A 21,904-nucleotide genomic window follows, 5' to 3' on the forward strand; every position below is an offset into this window, starting at 1 on the left:
TTTCACGACATAATCATAAATCATAAATATCAGTTCAATTACTATACGAAATATTTCCTCTAAAATGTATAAAATTTATAAATCGTTACTTTACAAATTTTTGCTCATTTTCTTTATAGACACGATATACATATTTTTACAATCCTTTAAGAATTCTTTTCAATCTTTGCTCGATTTGTTAGGAAAAAGGTTTCACGATATAATCATAAATATCAGTTCAATTACTATACGAAATATTTCCTCTAAAATGTACTTTATAAATTATTACTTTCTAAATTTTTGCTCATTTTCTTCATAGACACGATATACACATTTTTACAATCCTTTAAGAATTCTTTTCAATCTTTGCTCGATTAGTTAAGAAAAAAAGATTTCACGATATAATCGTAGATATCACGTATTATTTAATTACTATACAAAACATTTCTCTAAAATATATAAATCATTACGTTATGAATCGACTCTGTTCATAGATACGATATATATATTTTTACAATTTAAGAATTCTTTAAGAATTCTTTTTCAATCTTTGCTCGATTTGTTAGGAAAAAGAGATATAATCGTAGATATCACTTATTATTCAGTTCAATTACTATACAAAACATTTCTCTAAAATGTATAAATCATTACATTATAAATCGACTCTGTTCATAGATATACACATTTTTACAATCCCTTAAGAATTCTTTACAATCTTTGCTCGATTAGTTAGGAAAAAAAGGGGACGGTGATTCGCGAAATAATCCGGCGTGATACCGTGTTTCCGGATTCGGAAAAGGGAAAGAAAGAGGAGGAGGAGTGGCGGGGCGCAATTGGACGGGCGGCGGTCGGCGAGGATCGAAACGAGTCGCTCTTTAACGAACGAAAACGACCGTCATCCGGCTTATTTCTCGGCCGACTGGTAACAGCCGGGAGGTAATGGCCGCCGCTCGCCCGTACGACCACCTAGCGCATTCCCCCGAGCTACTTGCGATTTCCGCGCAGGAACGCGCGCGTGCATACCGCGTCCAAGGATCGCACTTGGCGATCCCCCCCTCTCGCTCGCGCGCAGCGACACCTCTCTCCGTTTAAAGTCCCTTTTCACGCGCGTCCCCCTAATTATCGTTAACGCGAATCGTAATGCCTCGTTCGAGCGCTATAAACTTTCTTTCGATAAGAATTATTTCGAGGAAATAAAATATCCGCGAGGCGTTTTCGCAACGGGTCTAACTTTCTTATTAAAAGGAGTGATTGATCTCCCGATTATCATCCATTTCATCGATAATAAAAATTGTAAAAATGAAAATAAAAAAAAGGAAGAAGTAGATTTTTTTTTTTTTTTTTCGTATTCGTAGAATAGGACGGTTGAGGTCACAGGTATCGAGCTCGTCATTGATTTGTCGTCTTTTATATAGAATAACGTAATTTGCACGCAGTCTAATACTTATACCAGAATTATTTTTTCGAACGAAGATATTATATTGAAAGTTTTGTTACATTTTCAGATAATCCTAACAATTTTTAATAATTCTCTAAATCTTCTAATTTTAGGGTATCACGAGTCTCATGATGACAATTAGTTTATCAACTACCGTGCTTTGACCGATACCTGTTAGACATTACTTGATATGACATTGTGAGAGACCCTGGTCACACGAATAATTTATATACAATCCACAAGTAAGAAGTATATTTGTCACGACTAATCGAAGGGCATTCGACAGTCATATTATCCAAATTATAATCCAAATTATCCAAAATATATTAAATCAGTACTACTATTCAATACTATTGTGAATACAATTACTATTATCAATACTTCTATTGCGAACAGTAATATCGATAAAAGTATTAAAGTACACTTGATACAGCGGCGCGCTGAAGAAGATTTCGTTAGAAACTCAGTAAAGAAGATTTTTAGAAACTTTATTTATCGAGAGATATTCTTCTTCTACTTTCGAGATTGGAGATGTTACGAAAAATATCACGAAAAACAATTAACAACGTAAGTTTGCTTCGAATTGAAATTTTTCTCGAGGATCAATCCGAGCTCGTTACTCGATTAGATACGCAGCTTGGATCTTTTTCGTGAACTCGTGTTACTCGCTAATTCAATCCGGATTTCGTATTCGCCAGTCGCGTGTCGAACGCGATTTCTCTCTCTCTCTCTCTCTCTCTCTCTCTCTCTCTCTCTCTCTCTCTCTCTCTCTTCTCTCTCTCTCTCTCTCTCTCTCTCTCTCTCTCTCTCTCTCTCTCCTAGGGAAGCTCTCAGCAGAAACTTCTCCAACCGTTGGTTCGTGAAAGAATCCTCCACGAGTCTTAATTCTTCGAAGGAGAATAGGGAGAGAAATCCCTCTCCAAGTGAAACGGAGATCCTCCACGGCGTGACACGTGATTATTCTAATTTCTTGCGGGGATACAACAGGTCTCGCTGGATTTACGTGCCTCCCTAGATTGAAGCCGGTGTGTATTCCGGAAGCAGACTGTGGAATCTTCGCGCCTCGTGGTCCTCGTGATGGAATCTCATTCTCGCCTGCGAGAAGAACGTTTCTCTCTCTAGAGTGTAGGAAGATTATTGCTTCATCGTTCCTCGATGCGGTCCAGCCGCATTCTCATTTTAATGTTTCACTGATGGCGCTTGCATCGTGTCGTCGAATCAAGATTAAAGATTGGAATCAAGAGGGGTAACACGTTGTAAATGAGGGAGAAAAAGATCTTGTTGGGAGAGATCATCAATGTGTATAGATACTTTTGATAATGTTAATAATTAATGTTAAGAAATTTAATAGAGAGAAGCTATGGATCCTCGACTTGGAGATAGAGGAAAGTCTCCAGTTCGATATTCTTCCCTTCTGTCAACTGAGAAATTGGGCTGGAATTTTTCGTTATTATCCCAACTTATTAACACCTTCGTTCAGATTTCGTAAGAATTTTTAACGCCTTTCGAGATCTTCGATTCTTCTCACGGTTCACATCTGGCGGCACGCGTCTCTGGTAGATTTATATTGGAATAGGGAATCTTTATTCTCCAGGAATAAAAGTAATTTTGCTAATTTCGCCGTTTCAACTACACAATAATCTCAAAGCTCTCTCGAACGATTAAATTAACCTAGGCTTATCCAAGTTTTACGCGTATGTAAAACGACGAGGATAAATTGTTTATCGTTGATATTATTACGCTCTGGTGACTTCAAAATGTCAATCATAAATTACACACTAATAATAAGGATGTAATATTGTATATATAATATATATATAATCTATGGAAGATCGAAGGAAAGGCAAGTATTGGCCTTCTAAAAAATATCGAATCGTTTTATTATTCTATAAACAAGCTCACTTTTTCGATCTCTGGAATCCTTTAAAGCCGTTTCTTTATATAATATTAAGCATTATATCAAGGAGAGAGAAATAAACGTTGGTTGATGATATCTCGACTCGCAGCTGGAACGAAGAATGTAGCAGGACCGAACTCGAGAGAAATAATCGTGCATCGCGTCTGTTTTCCCTCTGCCCTCGTTTTTTCCCCCCCTCCCACTTAATACACCAAATAGAAAAGGCAGGGATAAATAACGTTGTTGATGCGAGCCACTCGCTCGCCGATTTACGACCTCCTTCGAGATCTTCTCAACTTGGCTGCACACTCGATATGATGCACGCCGTGTGGAAACAGGCGACTTCTTATTTGCGCGTAATTCGAGGATACAGCGGGCAAGATTTAAAATTAGACGCATCTCTGACATACTTTGCGCAGCCACGACGACGTGAAAAGCTAACGTTACGTAATATTGCATCGGGCCGAGAAAACAGAAGCCTTGTTATGGACGCGACAAACAGCTTGTTCGGCCTGAGGAAATAATAGAAAATAATGGAAAATAATTAAAATCGAGAAATATATTAGATTGTTTAACGTGATTGAGGATGGAAATCAAAAAGATGCAATTCTTGAGATAGGGAAGAAAATCGTGTTTTACGTAAGAGGTGTTTTAAGGTAAGATAAAAATTCGTAAGAGGATCGATTTGGAATTGGAGATGCGATATTTTTATATTTATTATTTACTATTTTTTAATCAGGAAGAAAAAAGAAGGAAAAAAACGTGTTTGTAGTTTGCTCTTAAGATGGTCTTAATCGTGGCTTATGAGATACATTTTCATAAATTTTGAGAAAAATTCGTAAGAGGATCGATTTGGAGATGCCATATTTTTTATTTACTATTTTTTAATCAAAAAGAAAAAAAGAAAGGAAAGAAACGTGTTTGTAGCTTGCTCTTAAGATGGTCTTAATCGTGGTACATTTTCATAAATCTTGGGAAAAATTCGTAAGAGGATCGATTTCGAATCGGAGATACGATATCTTTTTCACGAAACCGGTGAAAAACGAAACTCTCCAAACTTACTTTTTTTCATCGTCACTTACTCTTAATCTAACGAGAGATCGTCGAGCTCGATTCGCCGTAAGAGTTCCCCTCTGTAAACCATGTGGCGCCAATCTCTCCAGACGCGTCTATAGATGCGGTATTCATCAACAATTATCCTCTGATGTAGATTTAGAACCGGTCGATCATCTTCCAATCCAAATCAAATCATCTCTCCTTACTCTCCTCGAACCAAGAGAGGAAGAAACGGCTCCTCGAAACGTGGAAGGAAACGAATTTTCCCGGTCCCATCGACCGTCAGTTCGAGCCGTGAAACGGTAAAAAAAGGATGACCGTTAGCCGCATCGACTCTTTACTTGCTCTCTCGAATTCATAAACTTCGGTTGAGGAAGACGAGTCGGCGCGGGTGCGCCGGTGGAGAAAAGCGGCGGTGGAGAAGTTTGGAAGCGAAGTGGGGGAGGAGGGGGCCGCGGGGGCGTTGGTCGTCGAGAAGGTGGCCCGTCGGAAAGAATTCCAGAAAACCTGTCCAAACGAGGCTTTTAAGTCTCGACTGTCGCATAGTTGGGCGGGCGGCACGGCCCAAGCCCCGAACGGATGAAAGCGCGCCCCTCTAATTGAGCGGAGGCTAGATAAAAACGACCGCTTCTTCTTTTTATTTTCGGCTCGAGTTCGGCTCGAACCGTGAGACGATTCCGGATATCTTCGATCCATTGTTTCATCGAGCACATCGATGCCTTTGTACCTCTTGTGATTCCTCGACGGACCACCCAGAGTCGTCCCTCCCCCCAGGAGAGGGAAATCGCGATAGGAAAAATAACTTTAAGTTATTTACTAAGAATTTCGAATAAATTTGCTTTCCGCCGGTTATTTCCGATTATCGTTACGTTGAGCGATAAATTATCGAATATATCCGTAAAATATTCCAACCGATCAAAATTTTCCCCATTCGTCGCTATTTACGAAGTTATCGAAAAAAATATGTGTTTCCAATCGTTCTCGAGAAGAGAATTTTCGGGAGAAAAAAAGGAGGAGGGGACACGTGTCGAATAATATTCTGTTCCCATTAAATTTCATCAAAATGCGCAAATTCAAAATACGTGTTATTATTCCTCGAGCAAGATGAATAAATATTCCATTCATTCGCGGATATTAATCGTAAATTAGCATGGAGACATGCTCGTAGACCGCGACTTTCTTTGCCCCGTGTTCTCCTCCTCACCCTGTCACGCGAGCCCTCCTCTTTGTTTCCTCGTCGACGGTATATGCATCGCCTCCACGAGCGAGTCCACGCGCGCCCGATGCAAAATACACGTACAAAGGAATATCGTATCGCGGGGCGATGCATAGTGGATTTATACTGGGAGCGGAGGCGAGATACGTGGCCGCCTTCGGCATTCGGGACAATGATAAAATAATAAATCGCCGCCCTCTCCAACCGGGGCCTCCCCGCAGAGAGCCGAGAGATATTTCGAGGCTGGAAATGGGATTCGAGAGACACGCGCTACGGGGTGCACCACGTGTATATAGCATATCGTATAGATATTGGATTCGAGGCGTTTTCTTTCACCAAGCTATAGTTTTTGACGGTGTAGGTTTTTCTCGCCCCCTGAAAAAAATTTCGCCCGATGAACTGGCTCGATAAAAGGATTATCGATTAGCCGAATTGCGAATTCTTTCCCTTTCAGGGAAATTTATCGCGATTGGATAAGGGGGATTTCATAATTTTGTGCAATGGTGCACCAGTGGGATGTGCGTTTTAGGAGAATTAATTTCTTTTGAGTCGGATTATAAATAATTATAACAGCGTTTCAAAAGTGATGTTTTTTTATCTTATCGTTTTCGTTGCGCTGGCCTCGTTGGAACGATTTCAAATACGTTGACATACTTTGAAAAACGAAAAAATATATATATATATATTCGATAGAATTTATTTTAAGAAGAGAATTATATATTTTCAAGAAATATAAAAAAAAGTTTTCCTTTTTCCTCGTTTATTAAGACCAATTTCGAATATTTCGACGTGAAAAAGGCTCGACAGAACAATTTTAACTGGAAGAGATAACGCTTTGATCTGTCCCTCGAGAATTTTTTTCTACCTATCCCCCTCCCTCTATAGAAAAAAATAATCGAACGAAAAAGAGCCGTGGCAATTAGTAGCGATATCACGGTCCCGTGTGTGCATCCTTGGGAAGACAGATAATGGAAGCCAGAAACGTTTACACGTTCGTCGAACTCGCGGCTGCTCTAAAAACCGTTCTATCGAATTATATCGAAAGGTACAGTTGACCACAGTTGCATTCCTCGATACCGTAAATATCGCTTGTCCACCGATATTTACGTGGACGTTGCTCGTTTATATTCCCCAACGCTCTCTATTCCCTTGGGAGAGGGGATTGGCATCGCGACCACGATATCGAATAGGGAAAAATTCGTAGGAAATCAAGGCGATAGAAAAAAAAAAGAAAAAAAAAAGAAGAGAAGAAAAATAGAGACGAAAAAAAGATAGGTAAATCGTGGTGAGGATAACGAAGGACGCACGGTTATCGACTGTGTACAGTGTAGAATACAGTGTGTGCACATGTTCGTGGGCGGATATCTAACACGTGGAATTCATCGAGCTTCCATATCGGTTAAATAAAATCTACCGCGTAGACGTTACGATCGTATCGCATTGAAATGGACAGACTGTGTATTTAGAATGGAATGAATTAATTAGATGTCGCGATATACGTTGAACTTTGCGGATATTTCGATGAATATCTCGTGGGAAAGGTCGTAACTTTTGCAATCGTGTAAACGAGTTTAGTATAGAGGGCGCGGAAATGGGTTTAACGAGTTTGGCGCATGGAGTGGAATACAATTAGGCGTAAAGTCAACTGCGAATCGCTTTATTCGCTAGAGGAAACGATTAGATGAGAAGGCGTGAGAGAGGGGGAGAAAGAATGTGTTTAACGCCACGTTTCGAGCCTTTGTGCTGGTTGGAATACAACTGGCGCGTTAATTAGAGAGATTAAAAGCGTGCAGTGTTTGAGAACGTCGAACGGTTTATTTTTGTTTCAGTTGTCTGGATTGGTGGTGGGCGGGATCGGTATCTGGACGGTGATTTCGAAGCACAGCTACGTGTCCCTGATGACGACCTCCACGTATCCGACGCTAGCCTACGCTTTGATCATCGCAGGTGTCCTGGCTGTGGTCGGTAGCTGGCTCGGATGCGGCGGTGTAACTTCTGAAAATAGATGCGTACTTCTCATAGTAAGTAAATACTAATAATAGTAAGTAATTCCACGAAGCATCGCGAATAAACTCTACTCCAGATTCGCTCGACTTCTGCTCGCTTTCGTAACTTGAAAAATTAAGGAATTAATTTTTACACCTCAATACAACCTCAGAATACGATCAAATCTCACTTGCTCTACATTTTTTCGATTCAAATATCCAATAATACGAATAATTGCTTTGGTAAAAAACGATCAAAATTTGGGTGACGAATTGGGAAACGAAAAAAAAAACTCGTTAAAACTGGAGGATCATCGTGATTACTTCTAATGGAATCGATTAGATTGATCCACCGTTCGTAAGAAAACGTTCCATTCGAACTTATATATCCACTGATCGATCGGAATCGATCGAATCGGAAACACGGCTCGTGCATCATGGAAGAATTCATCGCTTTGCCGGGAACATATATTTACACCGTTGATGGTAGCACGGTGTCTCTTATCGATCATGCGCTTCCGTGTCGGCCATTTATCAGGGTGCCACTATTGTCTGATTAATTAATTCTCCGGTCGGGCCAAATGCTCTGCGCCGCGAGAGGAGAAGGGGGAGGAGGGGGAGGAGAGACGGAGGCAAAGATAAAGCCGAGGATATAGGAGGTTGGAAACCAGCCGCACGAGTAACTCGAGCTATCGCTTTCAGAATTGCCTACAGCCTTGGTAGCGGATGCTCTCCTTGCTAAAGGAGAGAGGAGGCGATCGTTCGCCAAAGTTTCGTGGATTCCATTCGACGAGGCGACGTGCATAATGGATTCGTTTCACGAATCGGCCAGAAACGTCCCTCTTTTCACCCCCCCTCTCCATCTTGCTTCCCAAACTTTTCCACCAAAATTTCGTTCGAAATCATCTCGCAACTTTGTCGCAGCGGAAGAAGAAAAAGAAGAAGAAGAAGAGGAAGAAGAGAAGACAATAGTCGCGATGGTAATTAAAATGGCGCGCCAACTATTGAGAGCAACTTTCTCTCGCGATGACGCATTTGAAAAAAGATTTCGCCAAGTTCCGTTTCCGGGACAGCTTCGAGAAATGCTCGCATCCTCGCTTCTTTTTATGCGGCTGAACCCATTGCATTATTGCAATGGAGAGAGCTTTGTGAGCTCGCTTTCATCACGAAAACGAAGGAACTGCGTAAGCTTAAAAAACCGCTCGTTTACCTTGTTCTCATCGTTATCGATCGTTCCTTCTAATCGCGGATCCCAGCCGATCGTTGTACGGATCTCTGCTATTTTTTTTTTTTTTTTTTTTATTTCTACCACCTTCAAAGGTGGCTCAAAGCTAAAGCTGTTCTTTTTTTATTTCGCGTAAGATGCGCCTGGTAAGGCGTAATAAATACGCGGTTACAAGGTCGATTTCACCTTAAACGCATAGTCGATTAGCTCCCACTATTATCAACCCTCGACAAGTGGCCTCCCCTTGTTGGTCCCCTTGTTGATCCTCGCGACAGGATCGAACGTAAGATAAAGGAAAGCACAGAGAAGCTGGTTTTAAAAATATACTTTGATTTTTCATTAAATAAAATTACTTATTAAGATATATCTTCTAAGATGGAAGACACGTTTCAAGAATCAGGTTTTAAAGTTCGATCAATGGAGGGAAACGATTTTATTTTACGAGAAAATAAAATTATAAGAATAATTATAATAGTGATGAAATATGGTTTTCCTCGGTTAAGAGAACGAATACAGACACGGTAATTGAGATACGTATCTCTCAGCGATAAAAGTCACTCGTCCGTATTAAACTCATCATCTCTGGTGCTGCATTGAATGCAAGCCAGAATGAATGTGGCGTTGAATATAATATTCAATATAACGCGTCCATTATTGCAATATACAAATATACATTGTTATTACAAAATTATGTTATCGAGCGACGTTACGTATCACAAAGAGTATCACAGCAAACGTGTACAATAAGAGATATAGAAGCTTTCGTTTTATATTTAAAAGCTTACAACCGTTACGAGTAGAAAGAAAAACGACTCGAAAGCTTGAATTCTTACTATTCGTACGACGACGATTGATCGCAAAAAAGGATGTGGCAACGTGGCACACAGGAGGAGTATACCGAAATCTGGTGATTTAACGCTCTTTAATGGAATTCGCGGAATGGAATCTTGTCCGCGTTTGGAAAATTTATCGTACTTTTTTTTATCCCACCGAAAAGAGATCGCTTCGACTGCTCATAGCTGGAAAATGCCACTACCTCTTTGTAAAACTTTGTCCGATAAAACGATGCAATGAATTTTCGCTGGATGCATCAAGCTCGAAAGACGCCAAAGAATTACGTTTCAGTGGAAAGTTTCGCCCTTCGAATCTATCTTGTTCCCATCCGTCTGAAAACTGTTAGCATCCCCCCTGCTGAGCTATAAATTGTGCTTAAACGAGAATTAGCACGAGGGCCGGTATCTCGAGCCACCATTTGAGGCTGCAGCACCACCTTGCTCAACTGGCTCACCCTTAATTCCACATAAATGATAGTTTAATTCCGCAAACAACCCTTGCTAACCACGGAAGATACGGGGTTCTTTTTCAACGTGGATGGATCCCCATTCATCGTCGCATTGTCAGGATCACGATTTAAGCAAGATCAACGCAATGAATCTTCTCGTTTCTGCTCGTTAATAATTATTGTTCGTCGATTATTATTTTCTTCGATGAAATGGTAAAAGAGAACGACAAATCGTCATCGTGAGCCAATATTACCGCGACATCGTGGATGAAATTTATCGCATGTTCGATGCTTTTACGGTGCGCAGGAAGCATTTTTAAGCCGCAGGAAGCATTTAAGAGGTTACGTTTTCCGCTGGGTAATAGCGGAGCAACACCTTTCCCACTTTTCTGACGAGAATTTACTTTCACCCTTGCGTCTGTCACGATCTGATCTTAGAGAGAAATTGCAGAAAATATTTTTATATTTATCGATCGTATTTCTTTGAAACGTAGTTTTAAAAGGTTTGATTCAACGAACTAATTGGAATAACAAGAATTGATTAGTAAATATACGTTTCAATTTTTTGAAGAATTACATTCTGAAACATTGTTGAGCGTTGTAATCCATTCACGATTTTAACGTATAATGTGTCTTCTGTCTGTTCAATTTAGAAACCGCATTAGAAATCGTCGAATTGATTCAGCCTTGAATCAACCGCATCGTGCAACCGCGATAATTTACCGTAATTCCGTGCTCCTCCTATCAAAATTATCACCAATTACCCGTCGAACAGCTATCATAATCGCGGCGAAGGTCGCATTCGATCGGAATACGCCAATTCCACGATCATATTCGTCCCTAACGATAATTCCGTCGATTAAGAAATTTTGTTATTTCTCCAAAATGTAATAAATAAACAAATGACAGAAATATATTATTATACGAGATAGGTTAAAATTAATCCATAAATGTGAACGGTAAAATTAATTTTAATACAATTTTTGCAAAGTTTTGCGAATCAAATATGGCGGTAAAAAATTAATTAATAAAAATAATAAAAAATTAATTAATAAAAATAATTTATAATGATTTAAATTAAAATAAATGTCATATATGAAATTTTTATCATACATTCTTATCGCGTGGAACAATGTGGAAATGTATAAAAAATCATTACATCGTGAGAATTTTTAATATTGAAGTAATCACTCAACTTCAAGTTTAATTTAAAAAAAAAAACAAAAAATTTGTCTATAATTTATAATAATTTAAATTAAAATAAATGTTACATATGAAATTTTTATCATACATTCTTATCGCGTGGAACAATGTGGAAATATATAAAAAATCATTACATCGTGAGAATTTCTAATATTGAAGTAATCACTCAACTTCAAGTTTAATTTAAAAAAAGAAAACAAAAAATTTGTCTATAATTTATAATAATTTAAATTAAAATAGATGTTTAATATGAAATTTATATGAAATTATTATATGATTATATGATTATTATAAATAATTATTATAATTTATATGAATTAATATGAAATTTTTATCATACATTCTTATCGTATAGAACGATCTGGAAATGTATAAAAAATCATTACATCGTGAGAATTTTTAATATTGAAGTAATCATTCAACTTCAAGTTTAATTTAAAAAAAGAAAACAAAAAATTTGTCTATAATTTATAATAATTTAAATTAAAATAAATGTTACATATGAAATTTTTATCATACATTCTTATCGCGTAGAACGATCTGGAAATGTATAAAAAATCATTACATCGTGAGAATTTCTAATATTGAAGTAATCACTCAACTTCAAGTTTAATTTAAAGAAACAAAAAACTTGTCTATAATTTATAATGATTTAAATTAAAATAAATGTTACATATGAAATTCAAATGTTTCTTTAAAAATTTACAGAATATTTCTCAATTATTGAAATATTGACCGATCAATTCTTTGCCTATATATATATATTTCATTTTAAACAAAAGTTTAAAAAAGAGGATTAAAAATCTTAAAACAATTATATTTTTACGTACATATGAAAATGAATTTTGTTTAATACACGTCGTTTGAGCCTGCTGTTGCGTCACGTATCTCGCAACATATCGTCGAGAGCAATAATTAGAGCAAGCGCTCGGCTATTAACGAGCAGCCGTGGCGCACAATTAGCACTCCGTACCGCGAGTGATTCCGATTTCTTTCATTCTGAATGACGCGTCGGATCGGGCGGACAGGTCTCGACGCCTCTGGACTGTTTTCGAACCAGTTCCAGAGCACACCGATCGAAGCGCTCCAGGCGAGACCGCATTGCTTGCCAAGCATCCAGCCGGCCGATCGCGCCACTTACGTCCAATTTATGCCCGGACGAGGTCTCGCTAAGAAAATCGCTCTCCTCGAGGGGCGAAGTCGATCTCCACCCGATTTCCAACCACCTCGAGCCCCTCTCCTATCCCACAAGTTTCCTATCCTCGCTTCTCGAAACTTCGAATCGTTTTCGATCGACGAAATTTCTCCACCTTCTCCCGCGAAATTTTTCCACCGCGCGTCGCTTTGCTGCTGGTGGTGGGGGAGAGAGAGAGAGAGAGAGAGGGAGCGATCGAGAAGTGACAGAGGCCGACAATGATGGATGGATAGCTGGGGAAACTATACTCGAGCGAAGTTGAAGAGCTTGGCTTAAAGCGAGGTGAATCGAAGCGACTTGATTACACTTCGGAAGACTAGTTTTTGGAAGGGAAGATTGAGAAAGATCATCTCGGAGCGGAGGGAAACAACAAGCTCCTCGAGCATCCTCGTTTTCCACGAGATTAGGAAATTTCATATGAGAGAGGCAAGGTTGGTTAGATGACTGGTCCTCGATGGAGCTTGCTTTCTTAGAAGCATTTCTTTAGTGCCTTAATTTAATAATAAATATAAATTCGTCTCCCTTTTGCGTATCGAGAATTGGATAATTTACGTAATAAAGTTTTCATTTGATCGAAAAATATTCCCCTTTGATTTCTGTACCACATTATTCCCACGACTCTTTTTGCAAATCGTTCGATTTCCATTCCGTTCGTGGTAAATAATATTCTTTATTCAACGAGAATAAAAGGGAAACATAGATTCTTTCTTTCTTCTTTTTCTTTTCTTAATTGTAATTACATTTTTCTCACTTTTTTTTCGAGAAGAAGGATAGCGAAACGGAATCGTTCGAACGTGACCAGGAATATTAGATCTTCGCAAGTGAAAGAAGATTTGGAAATCACGCTTTCTTTTTCCTGTTCTTCCTAAGGAGAAGGGAAATTCAATCTCTCCCGCTACTTTACGCGACAATCAATATTGAAATGGCGGGAAAAAGTTGGCCGATACGGACGAGGGAGAGAGGAAGGATCGAGGAGAAGGAGGAGGAGGAGGCTCGTTAAAGTCGTGCGAGGGGCGAACGTAAAAGGAGATTCTCCAAGGATCATCGACGATATCTCCTTGTTAAAACGTGTCCACGTTGCGGGGTAACGAGCCGTCTCTCGATATCGAATCTAGGGATAGTTGCTCGCTCCATTTACCCTCCCTATATCCTTGATTACGGTTGCACCGTATACGGCTGGAAAATATATATGTATATCGAAGGGGAGGCCGCCTTATTCGGCTGTTTTATATTTATTCGCATGAAATACGCTCACCGACCGGATAAATGTAAGCCGGGTTAACCAAGTCCGGCGACGGTTAGCAGCGTTAGGAGACAAAGAGTATCCTTTCTTAGAATCGGGATACCTCATTATCGAGACATTTCTCCTGACCATACCTCGTTTAATAGTGTAACGGTAAATGGTTCGAAAGTAGATGAATAGATACATCGACAGGATACTCTTTTTTTCTCGAATTTTCGAAATCTTTATTTTTTGGGAATATTTTCGAGAATATTGTCAAAATTAGGATATCTATTTCTGAGCATAGTTCGTATGTATAGTAAATTGTAATAGTAAATTGATGGAAAAATGTTAGATATAGCGATAAGATATTCTTTTTTTTTTGACGAATTTTCAATCGAAATCTTTACTTTTTGGGAATATCTTCGAGAATATTGTCAAAATTAGGATATCTATTTCTGAGTTCGTATGTATGGTAAATTGTTTGAAAAATGAATCGAAATCTTTATTTTTTGGGAGTACTTCCGAGGATATTGTCAAAATTAGGATATCTATTTCTGAGCATAGTTCGTATGTATAGTAAATTGTAATAGTAAATTGATGGAAAAATATTAGATATAGCGACAAGATACTCTTTTTTTCTCGAATTTTTCAATCGAAATCTTTACTTTTTGGGAATATTTTCGAGGATATTGTCAAAATTAGGATATCTATTTCTGAGGATAATTCGTATGTATAGTAAATTGTAATAGTAAATTGATGGAAAAATGTTAGATATAGCGATAAGATATTCTTTTTTTTTTTTCGAATTTTCAATCGAAATCTTTACTTTTTGGGAATATCTTCGAGAATATTGTCAAAATTAGGATACGTACCTATTTCTGATCATAGTTCGTATGTATGGTAAATTGTAATGGTAAATTGTTTGAAAATAGATGAATCGAAATTTTTTGGGAATACTTCCGAGGATATTGTCAAAATTAGGATACTTCGTTATCGAGATATATTATTTATCACAATTGGTATAATAATGATAAATTATTTCGAAGATCGATGAAAAATTTTAGATATATTAACAAGATATCCTTTTTTCGAATTCTCAATCTTTACTTTTCAAAAACACTTGCGAGGATATTACTTGTTAAAGTCAGGATATTTCGTTATCAAGATATGCGATCTATTTCTGATCATAGTTTGTATAATAATGTAACGATAAATGGTTCGAAAGTTGATGAAAAAATGTTAAATACACCAACAAGATATTCTTTTTTGGAATTCTCAATCAAAATCTTTACTTTTTGGGAAGATTTTCGAGGATATTACTTGTCAAAATCAGGACACCTCATTATCGAGACACTTACTATATCTGCATCATATCGATGAAAAATTTTAAATACACTAACAAGATATCCTTTCTCTCCAATTCTCAATCGAAATCTTTACTATTCAAAAACACTTTCTAGGATATTGAAAATCGTCGAGATCATAATTCGTATGATAATATAACGATAAATGATTCGAAATTTGACATTAGAAGAATTTTCAATTCTTTCAGATCTCTTTCCTTTTTTTTTTTTTTTTTTGCGAGCCGAATTCTCGAGAATTCGATCATTTCAGATTTAACCTTGCCTTAATTGCGCGCCGCTAGCTGAAGAAGCCATCCGACCGCTGCTCGAAATCTTCTCCAACAAACGTACGAGGATTATTTCGTACCTCTCCTAGGGAACACTTGGACACGTTCAGATCTCTGTTTCTACTCGAGGACTTGTAAATCTTCTCGTTAGATCGTGTCCCCGATGGAGGAGATCCTCGAGAGAACCCTGGAAGCAATGTCCTCCGGAGCAAAACGTCGCTATGGCATGTCTGGAAAAACGAACAAAGGAACGAAAGCAAAGTTCCAATTTCTCGTTTCACTTCGACTAGTGAATTCTTCTGTTCGGATCAAACCATGGTAAAAAAAAAAAGTGACGATATCGTTTCCTTTCCGGTTCTCGTTTCGCGATTATTTCCTTGAATTTTCCCATTTTCCGTCCCGTTTTATCATCGTTACTCCTCCTTAATAACACGAATCAAAGAGAGAAAGCTGTTACATCAATGGCGCGACTAAAATCGTCGATTCCGCTCCATTGGAAAAAACCTTGATTTCCATTCCCCTCCATTTTCTGCTTCGCTTGGATTCAACGCAGAGTTGATCGCGTCGACAAGTGTGGACGTGGTTTTAATATCATCTGTAATTTTTACAATATCCTTTTTACTCCTTCCCTAGAACCACAGAACGAAAGTTAGAAAAAAATTTTTATTATCCTCGACGAGAGATTTTCCCCAGGAGAAAAGAGGATCGAATCGAGGAATCGGTCACGCGAAAGGTTGTTGTTTCGGCCAACCTTTTGCCTCTCCTTTCCCATACCTCTCTCCTCCCCTCCCTTTCACCACCTGCGCGCACGATGCCACGAGCGAATCGTCTCATTAGCCGAGCCCATATACGGCCGGTCAATTAAAATTTTTACCTAAAATCCAGATAACGAACCGTGTTCTCTTCGTATCTTTCCCTCCTCCCGTATTTTTAAGGAAAGTAGTCCGACTTTGCGCGGGAAAAATTAGAAACCGAATCGAAAAATTTTCATTTTACACGAATCATTAAATTCCTCGAAAATTATTTCATAACTTTTGAGGTAGATAATTATTCACAAAAAGATTACTTTATCTTTCAATCTCGATCGTCTTCATCGCGAAGATGATTTTACCATTTGGCGGTCGTTTTTTGTTAAAAAGTTATTAACGAAAATATTTCTTCAGAAACAGATTTCTAAAACCAAATTAAATTGGCCGCCAGTTAGACATTATTCAATTTCAGAAATTGAGATCGAACAAACAAACAAACAAACAAAAAAATTAATCCAATTTCTAGTTTCATAATTTACACTAGATTCGAATTAATCTTCACGAATAATAATAATATTCTTCCCTTAAATATTTATCCTAAAATAATTGCACGATCGACAGCGTGATCGAGAGAAGAACAATAATACATCCGATTGTGAAAGTTTTCCCACCGAACCTCGAGATTTTTTTTTTTTGGCGGCACCCGTTGTTTTCGTTTTCCGCTTTGATCGCGCGCGTCACTTTCAAATGGAATCGATGCACCGACGCGGGCACCGCACCTCTCCTGCCCGCGGGATCGATTTATTTGCACTGTCCCCGGATATCGGCGGTGATTGCCGCGACCGCGGTCACTGTTTCATGATCGACCGCTTCCATCCAATTCTAAACTGTCAATTGTCCCGTGTTCCGATCCTGCGGCCACTGCAACGTACTTACACGTCCCGCCCAATGTACATTGAATTTAAATTGAGCCACGTGCGCGTCAACGTGTCCCCGTATAATCCCGTCCGCGTTGGCGTTTAATCAGTTTCTTCGAATCCAATTCTCTTCCGCGAAATTTCATCGCTTTTTCTTTTCTTTTTTTTCCCACGTCGATTTCTTTTTTAATCGAATATATATTTATTTATTTATTAAAAGAGGGAGGGAAGGAGATAAAGGCTGCGATTTGGGGAGAAATTTTTGGCGAGAAGCATTGCTCCTCGTTGCTCGACTCGATGGAAACTTTTCGTCGATCGTCGACCACGGCTAGTTCTGGCTGACGGTTTGAATATTCATTGCGGACAGGTCGACGGCGCGACGAGGATTTATATTCATGAAAATTCTAAACGTTTCGCGCAGCGGAACTAAGCGGCGTCCACGGAGATCCCACGGCCGTGGAGAAAAAGTTTTAGTTACGAAGATTTAGATTCCGAGTATCGTGATTCCATTTCTCGGGTGAAAATCGATCTCTTTCGAGAAGAATTCGAATTTGTGAAAAAATTTGTTCGATAGATCAAAGAGTTGGCTATACAATTTGAGAAAGCTGCATCAGAATTATGAATCCATTTTTCCAACAAAGATTACCAAAGAATCGAATGTTTTAATTCGAATTTGCGCAGGAATTTGTTCGAAAGATCGTGAATTCGAGAATTTGAGAAAATTATACGAATTATAAATCCATTTTTCAATAAAGATCACAAAAATCAAATTTATGGAGAAATTAATTCGAAAGATCGCAAATTGGCTATACAATTCGAAAATTTATGAAAATCACACCGGATAACCTATCATCGATGCAGACTACGAATGCACGAATGAATAATGAATTAGTCATATTTTTTCGAAAATCCAAATAAGGAAGATAATAAAAATGAAATAATTTGAAAATTTGAAGGAACGATAAACGGAGCAAATTATTACTTACGAGTTTATCCCCTGAGTTTATTTGTCTAAAAATTAGGGGAAGCTCGATTTATTGGTCGCGTGTTAGCAGGCTGTTGACAAGCTTGGCATAACTCATCGCGGCGGACGACGGAAAGAAAACAGGTTGGCGAACACGTTCTCAACTCGGAGCTCGGCTCGAATAATCGTGCACGATTATTAATCGACTCGTTCCAAGAAACTAGACGCTTGAAAACTTCCTTTTTTCTTATCTAATCCTTCCACCACATCTTTCCATTATTCCGCTACTATTTTTTCCAAAATTTAAATAAAAATGCATACAAATCTCTTAATTGCGAAAAAAACGCATTTACGCAATTGAATCAGTTCCAGTCAATCATTGTGATTTTCTATTTCACGATCGAAATATTCTCCTTTCCGTGACACGTACGAACGAGCAGAGTATCGAGGAAGAAACGATCTCGATCGGTACGAGTGATTCACGTTCGATGGGTATCGAGGGAACCGATCCGTTAACGGGCCGCAGGACAAAACTCGAGACTACCGTGCAGGATTTACGCCTTTCCCTCGGCGAGCATTAACCGCGATTTTCCGCTTTTGGAGACGCGGAAGTCGTTAGGGAATCGACGATCGTGGATATCGTAGGTGGAAAGAGGAGGTTGCTTTCAGAGGAGAACGCAAATCTCAATGGCCGCTCTTCGATCCGTTTTCGTTAATCAACCTGAAAATGGCCGCGTTTCGCGAAACGAATCCGAGAGAGAAAGTCATCGAGTTGACGAGTTTAACATTCGTTCGAATGACTATACGAAATCCAATGAATCTCCAATGATTTAGACTTTTTTTTTTTTTAAACAAAAAATTTAAAGAAAAGCGCGTGACAAGTGAGAAGAAATCTTTTAATTTCTTAGCAATCGGTTAGTGAAATTACGAATAAAAAAAATTACTTTAATTATTTATACGAACAAATGTTATTCGAGTATTTTAATAAATAATTACTTAAAAGTAACTTTATTTTTTCAATGGATTAATGTCCAACTCTTGGTTTCATCATCGTGATTCTCTACTTCACGACACACTTTTCACACGATGGAAGAAAAACGAATCGTATAATCGTATCTCAGAAAGAGTTCATGTATTCGTTCGTTTTCATTCTCGACGCAACGTCGACACTCGAATCGATCAATTTCCTTCTAATCCGAATTTCTCTCCTTGTGCTCAGTACGTGTTCGTGGTGATGCTGGTGTTCGTGCTGGAGGCGGGTGTCGGTGCCTTGGCGCGTCTCTACGAGGAACAAGTCAGTCCTGAATTGAAGATGAACCTTAATCGCACCTTCCTCGAGAACTACGCCGTGAGGCGCAGGGAAACTTCGGCGATCGACCAGATGCAGATAGAGGTGAGTAGCAACGAGTCGAGACAAATCGAAACGATCGAAATCGTCCAATATTTCGCGAATATGAATTTATTAAATTCACGTGTCCTTTTGTTTATTCGCAAAACATAATTCTCTAAAGCTTCTTCTTCGTTCAAACGTATTCCCCCGATCGATCCTTCTCTTTAGAAACGAACGTTTCAGCGAGGATATATCATTGTTTACAATACAAGTTCACCGGAGAGACTGTTTTTGTTTTTATTCTTTCCTTCCTCTCTCTCTTTCTCTTTCTATCTCTCAACGCAACCGAGAACGTCGTTAACTTAGGTCGTACGAGTTTGGCCTTACATGGCCACGATATCGCCTCACCCATTTTTCTCTCTACATACGCCACCACTCCTGTTACTTGTCCGCTACGTTTACAAAGGCAAATCATCGTTATCGCGACGGAACGATTCGTCCTTTTTGCGAATCGATCCGCGACTGAAGAACCGCTGCTCCTTACATCCGTCCATTTTTCTCCCCTCTTTTTCCCAACTCTCCTCCTTCTCCCTACTTCCCCTTCCTCCTGCGCGAGAGAGAATTCCGAGGTTTCCTCTCTTTTGCAACGGTAGGAAAAATATATAGTTCGGTTGTTTGTTTTATACGGTGAATGTTTCACAGTTCAAATGCTGCGGTGCCCTGAGATTCGAGGACTGGATGGTGAGCGAGTGGCACAAGGACGAGAATGTCCTCAAGAATGGGAGCCTCGTGCCGGATAGCTGTTGCAAAACACCGACCTTCCTCTGCGGAAGGAGGGATCATCCGTCTAACATCCATTACACGGTACCGATCGACTTTCACCCGCCAATATCTTTGTCAATATTATCATTACATTATATAGACTTGAAAGCTCGAAAGATCGAATATCGATGAAATAAAATCGATCCACGAGAGAGATCAATAAAGATTCAATTCAATATTCAGGGTTGTATCTACAAGTTTCTCGAGACGACGAAGGATCACCTGATCATCCTCGGGGCTGTTGGCCTGGGATTGTCGGTCCTCGAGCTGTTCGGCATCGTGCTCGGCTCGTGCCTCTACATAAAGCTCAGGCACGACTTCGACGACTGAGAACTGGTGCAAACACAGGAGAGCAACAATAACGGCCGTTCCTGGTGCAGATACATGCAGAACGGCGCTGGAGTCGTTTGATCGTTGGGACGGAAGGAAAGAGAAGAGGGAGGGGAGCGGCCGTCGGGAAGGGGAGAGAGGAGGGAGGAATCCTTCTTCGCCGTTCAACATTTCCTACTTTTTTTCTTTTTCACGTTGAATTTCCCTCCGAGTTCCAGAGGGACTCGTGGAATTTCTATTCGATTCTATCCCTCTCCCGGAGGACGACTGCAAAGAAAAAGAGAGGGAGAGGGGAGAGTAGAAAGAGAAAAATGGAGGGAAAACGGTGTGCGAGGGGAAACGTTCACGAGTCGTCATCGTGACATATGATACTCCTTAGCCACAGGAATCTTTAAAGTCGGACTCCTTTTCTCTCTCTTCTTTCTTTCTTTTTTTTTTTTCGCGTACAGTATAGCGCGAGATTCGAGACAAAAAAGTGAATGCAGATCGCAGGACAAATTATTCGATGTAACCAAACGAAATTTGGTTGGAAGAGAAGACGAGTCCATCAATTTCTCCTCCTTTATCTGGATGATGAATCTCGATTAATTCTCGACTACTGCCCGGAATAACTATCCTCCTCCCCTTTTATTACCCATGACAATTTTATAGAGAATATTTTAACGAAACATTTCCACCTTTCGAACTTGTTATTATTCGTATTTTCGTAAAGAGATCGCGCTCTAATCCAAAGTTTTTGTACGCCGTTTCTGTTTTCTCGTGGGGAGGGAACAGAGAGGCATTCCTGTTTTTATACACGGAACGACATCGATCACGATGCCAGCGTTTATATTCGCGGCTAGTGATCTCTTCGATTACGAATCGAACGTTCTTCCGCTCGTACAAATCACGCTGTCTCGTCGAATACTGCCGTAACAAATTCGCACAAATGTTTCTAAAAGTATATATACACAGATTACACGATTACGAGGAGCGAGTTTAGCGTTCTTTAGCTAGTAAAAAAAAAAAAGTCACGACGACGTGTTCCAATGGTCGCGATCGAAACACGGCGCTGTTCTTTGGGGCCAAACGATCCCCATTTGTCGATCAAACGGACCATTTTATCGTCCTGCTTTTTAATCGAATATAAAAACAAAAAAAATAAATAAAAAGTAAAAAAAAATATCCGAGAAAAGAAAGATCCGATTGTTCGAGCGAAACGATCGTCCTTCTATTCCGTTAAAGTCGATCACCACTCACGTCCTCTAGTTTTTTTATTCTCGTAAAAAGAGAATTTTTATTCGATCAACTGAAACGAACTTAACGGATTTAACGTTTATCGAAAAGGTCGAGGATGTATATCGATGTTTTTTTAAACAAAAAAAAAAAAAAAAAAAAAAAAAAAAAAGAACGACGATGGTTTTCAATAGAATCGAGACCTCGGATAGAACTGTAAACAGTGCCTTGACAAAGTTAGCGTTA

At 39.1% G+C, this 21,904-nt stretch overlaps 1 protein-coding gene across 3 annotated transcripts in view; it reads left to right on the forward strand.

Annotated features, from left to right (window-relative positions):
- The window catches only part of LOC122717870 (CD151 antigen-like), a 68,692-nt gene extending 46,893 nt beyond the window's left edge, over positions 1 to 21,799 (forward strand). For all 3 annotated transcript variants that reach the window (XM_043942353.1, XM_043942367.1, XM_043942364.1), the window contains 4 exons: positions 7,416 to 7,607; positions 19,181 to 19,354; positions 19,994 to 20,155; positions 20,297 to 21,799. In XM_043942353.1, coding sequence (XP_043798288.1) covers positions 7,416 to 7,607; positions 19,181 to 19,354; positions 19,994 to 20,155; positions 20,297 to 20,443 — 675 coding nt within the window. In that variant the 3' untranslated portion in view covers positions 20,444 to 21,799. The remainder of the gene's footprint in view (positions 1 to 7,415; positions 7,608 to 19,180; positions 19,355 to 19,993; positions 20,156 to 20,296) is intronic.
- Positions 21,800 to 21,904: the final 105 nt, after the last annotated feature.

This window comes from Apis laboriosa, unplaced genomic scaffold (genome assembly GCF_014066325.1).
Source record: "Apis laboriosa isolate Shangri-la unplaced genomic scaffold, ASM1406632v1 scaffold11_cov152, whole genome shotgun sequence".
In the NCBI taxonomy this organism is placed as follows: domain Eukaryota; kingdom Metazoa; phylum Arthropoda; class Insecta; order Hymenoptera; family Apidae; genus Apis; species Apis laboriosa.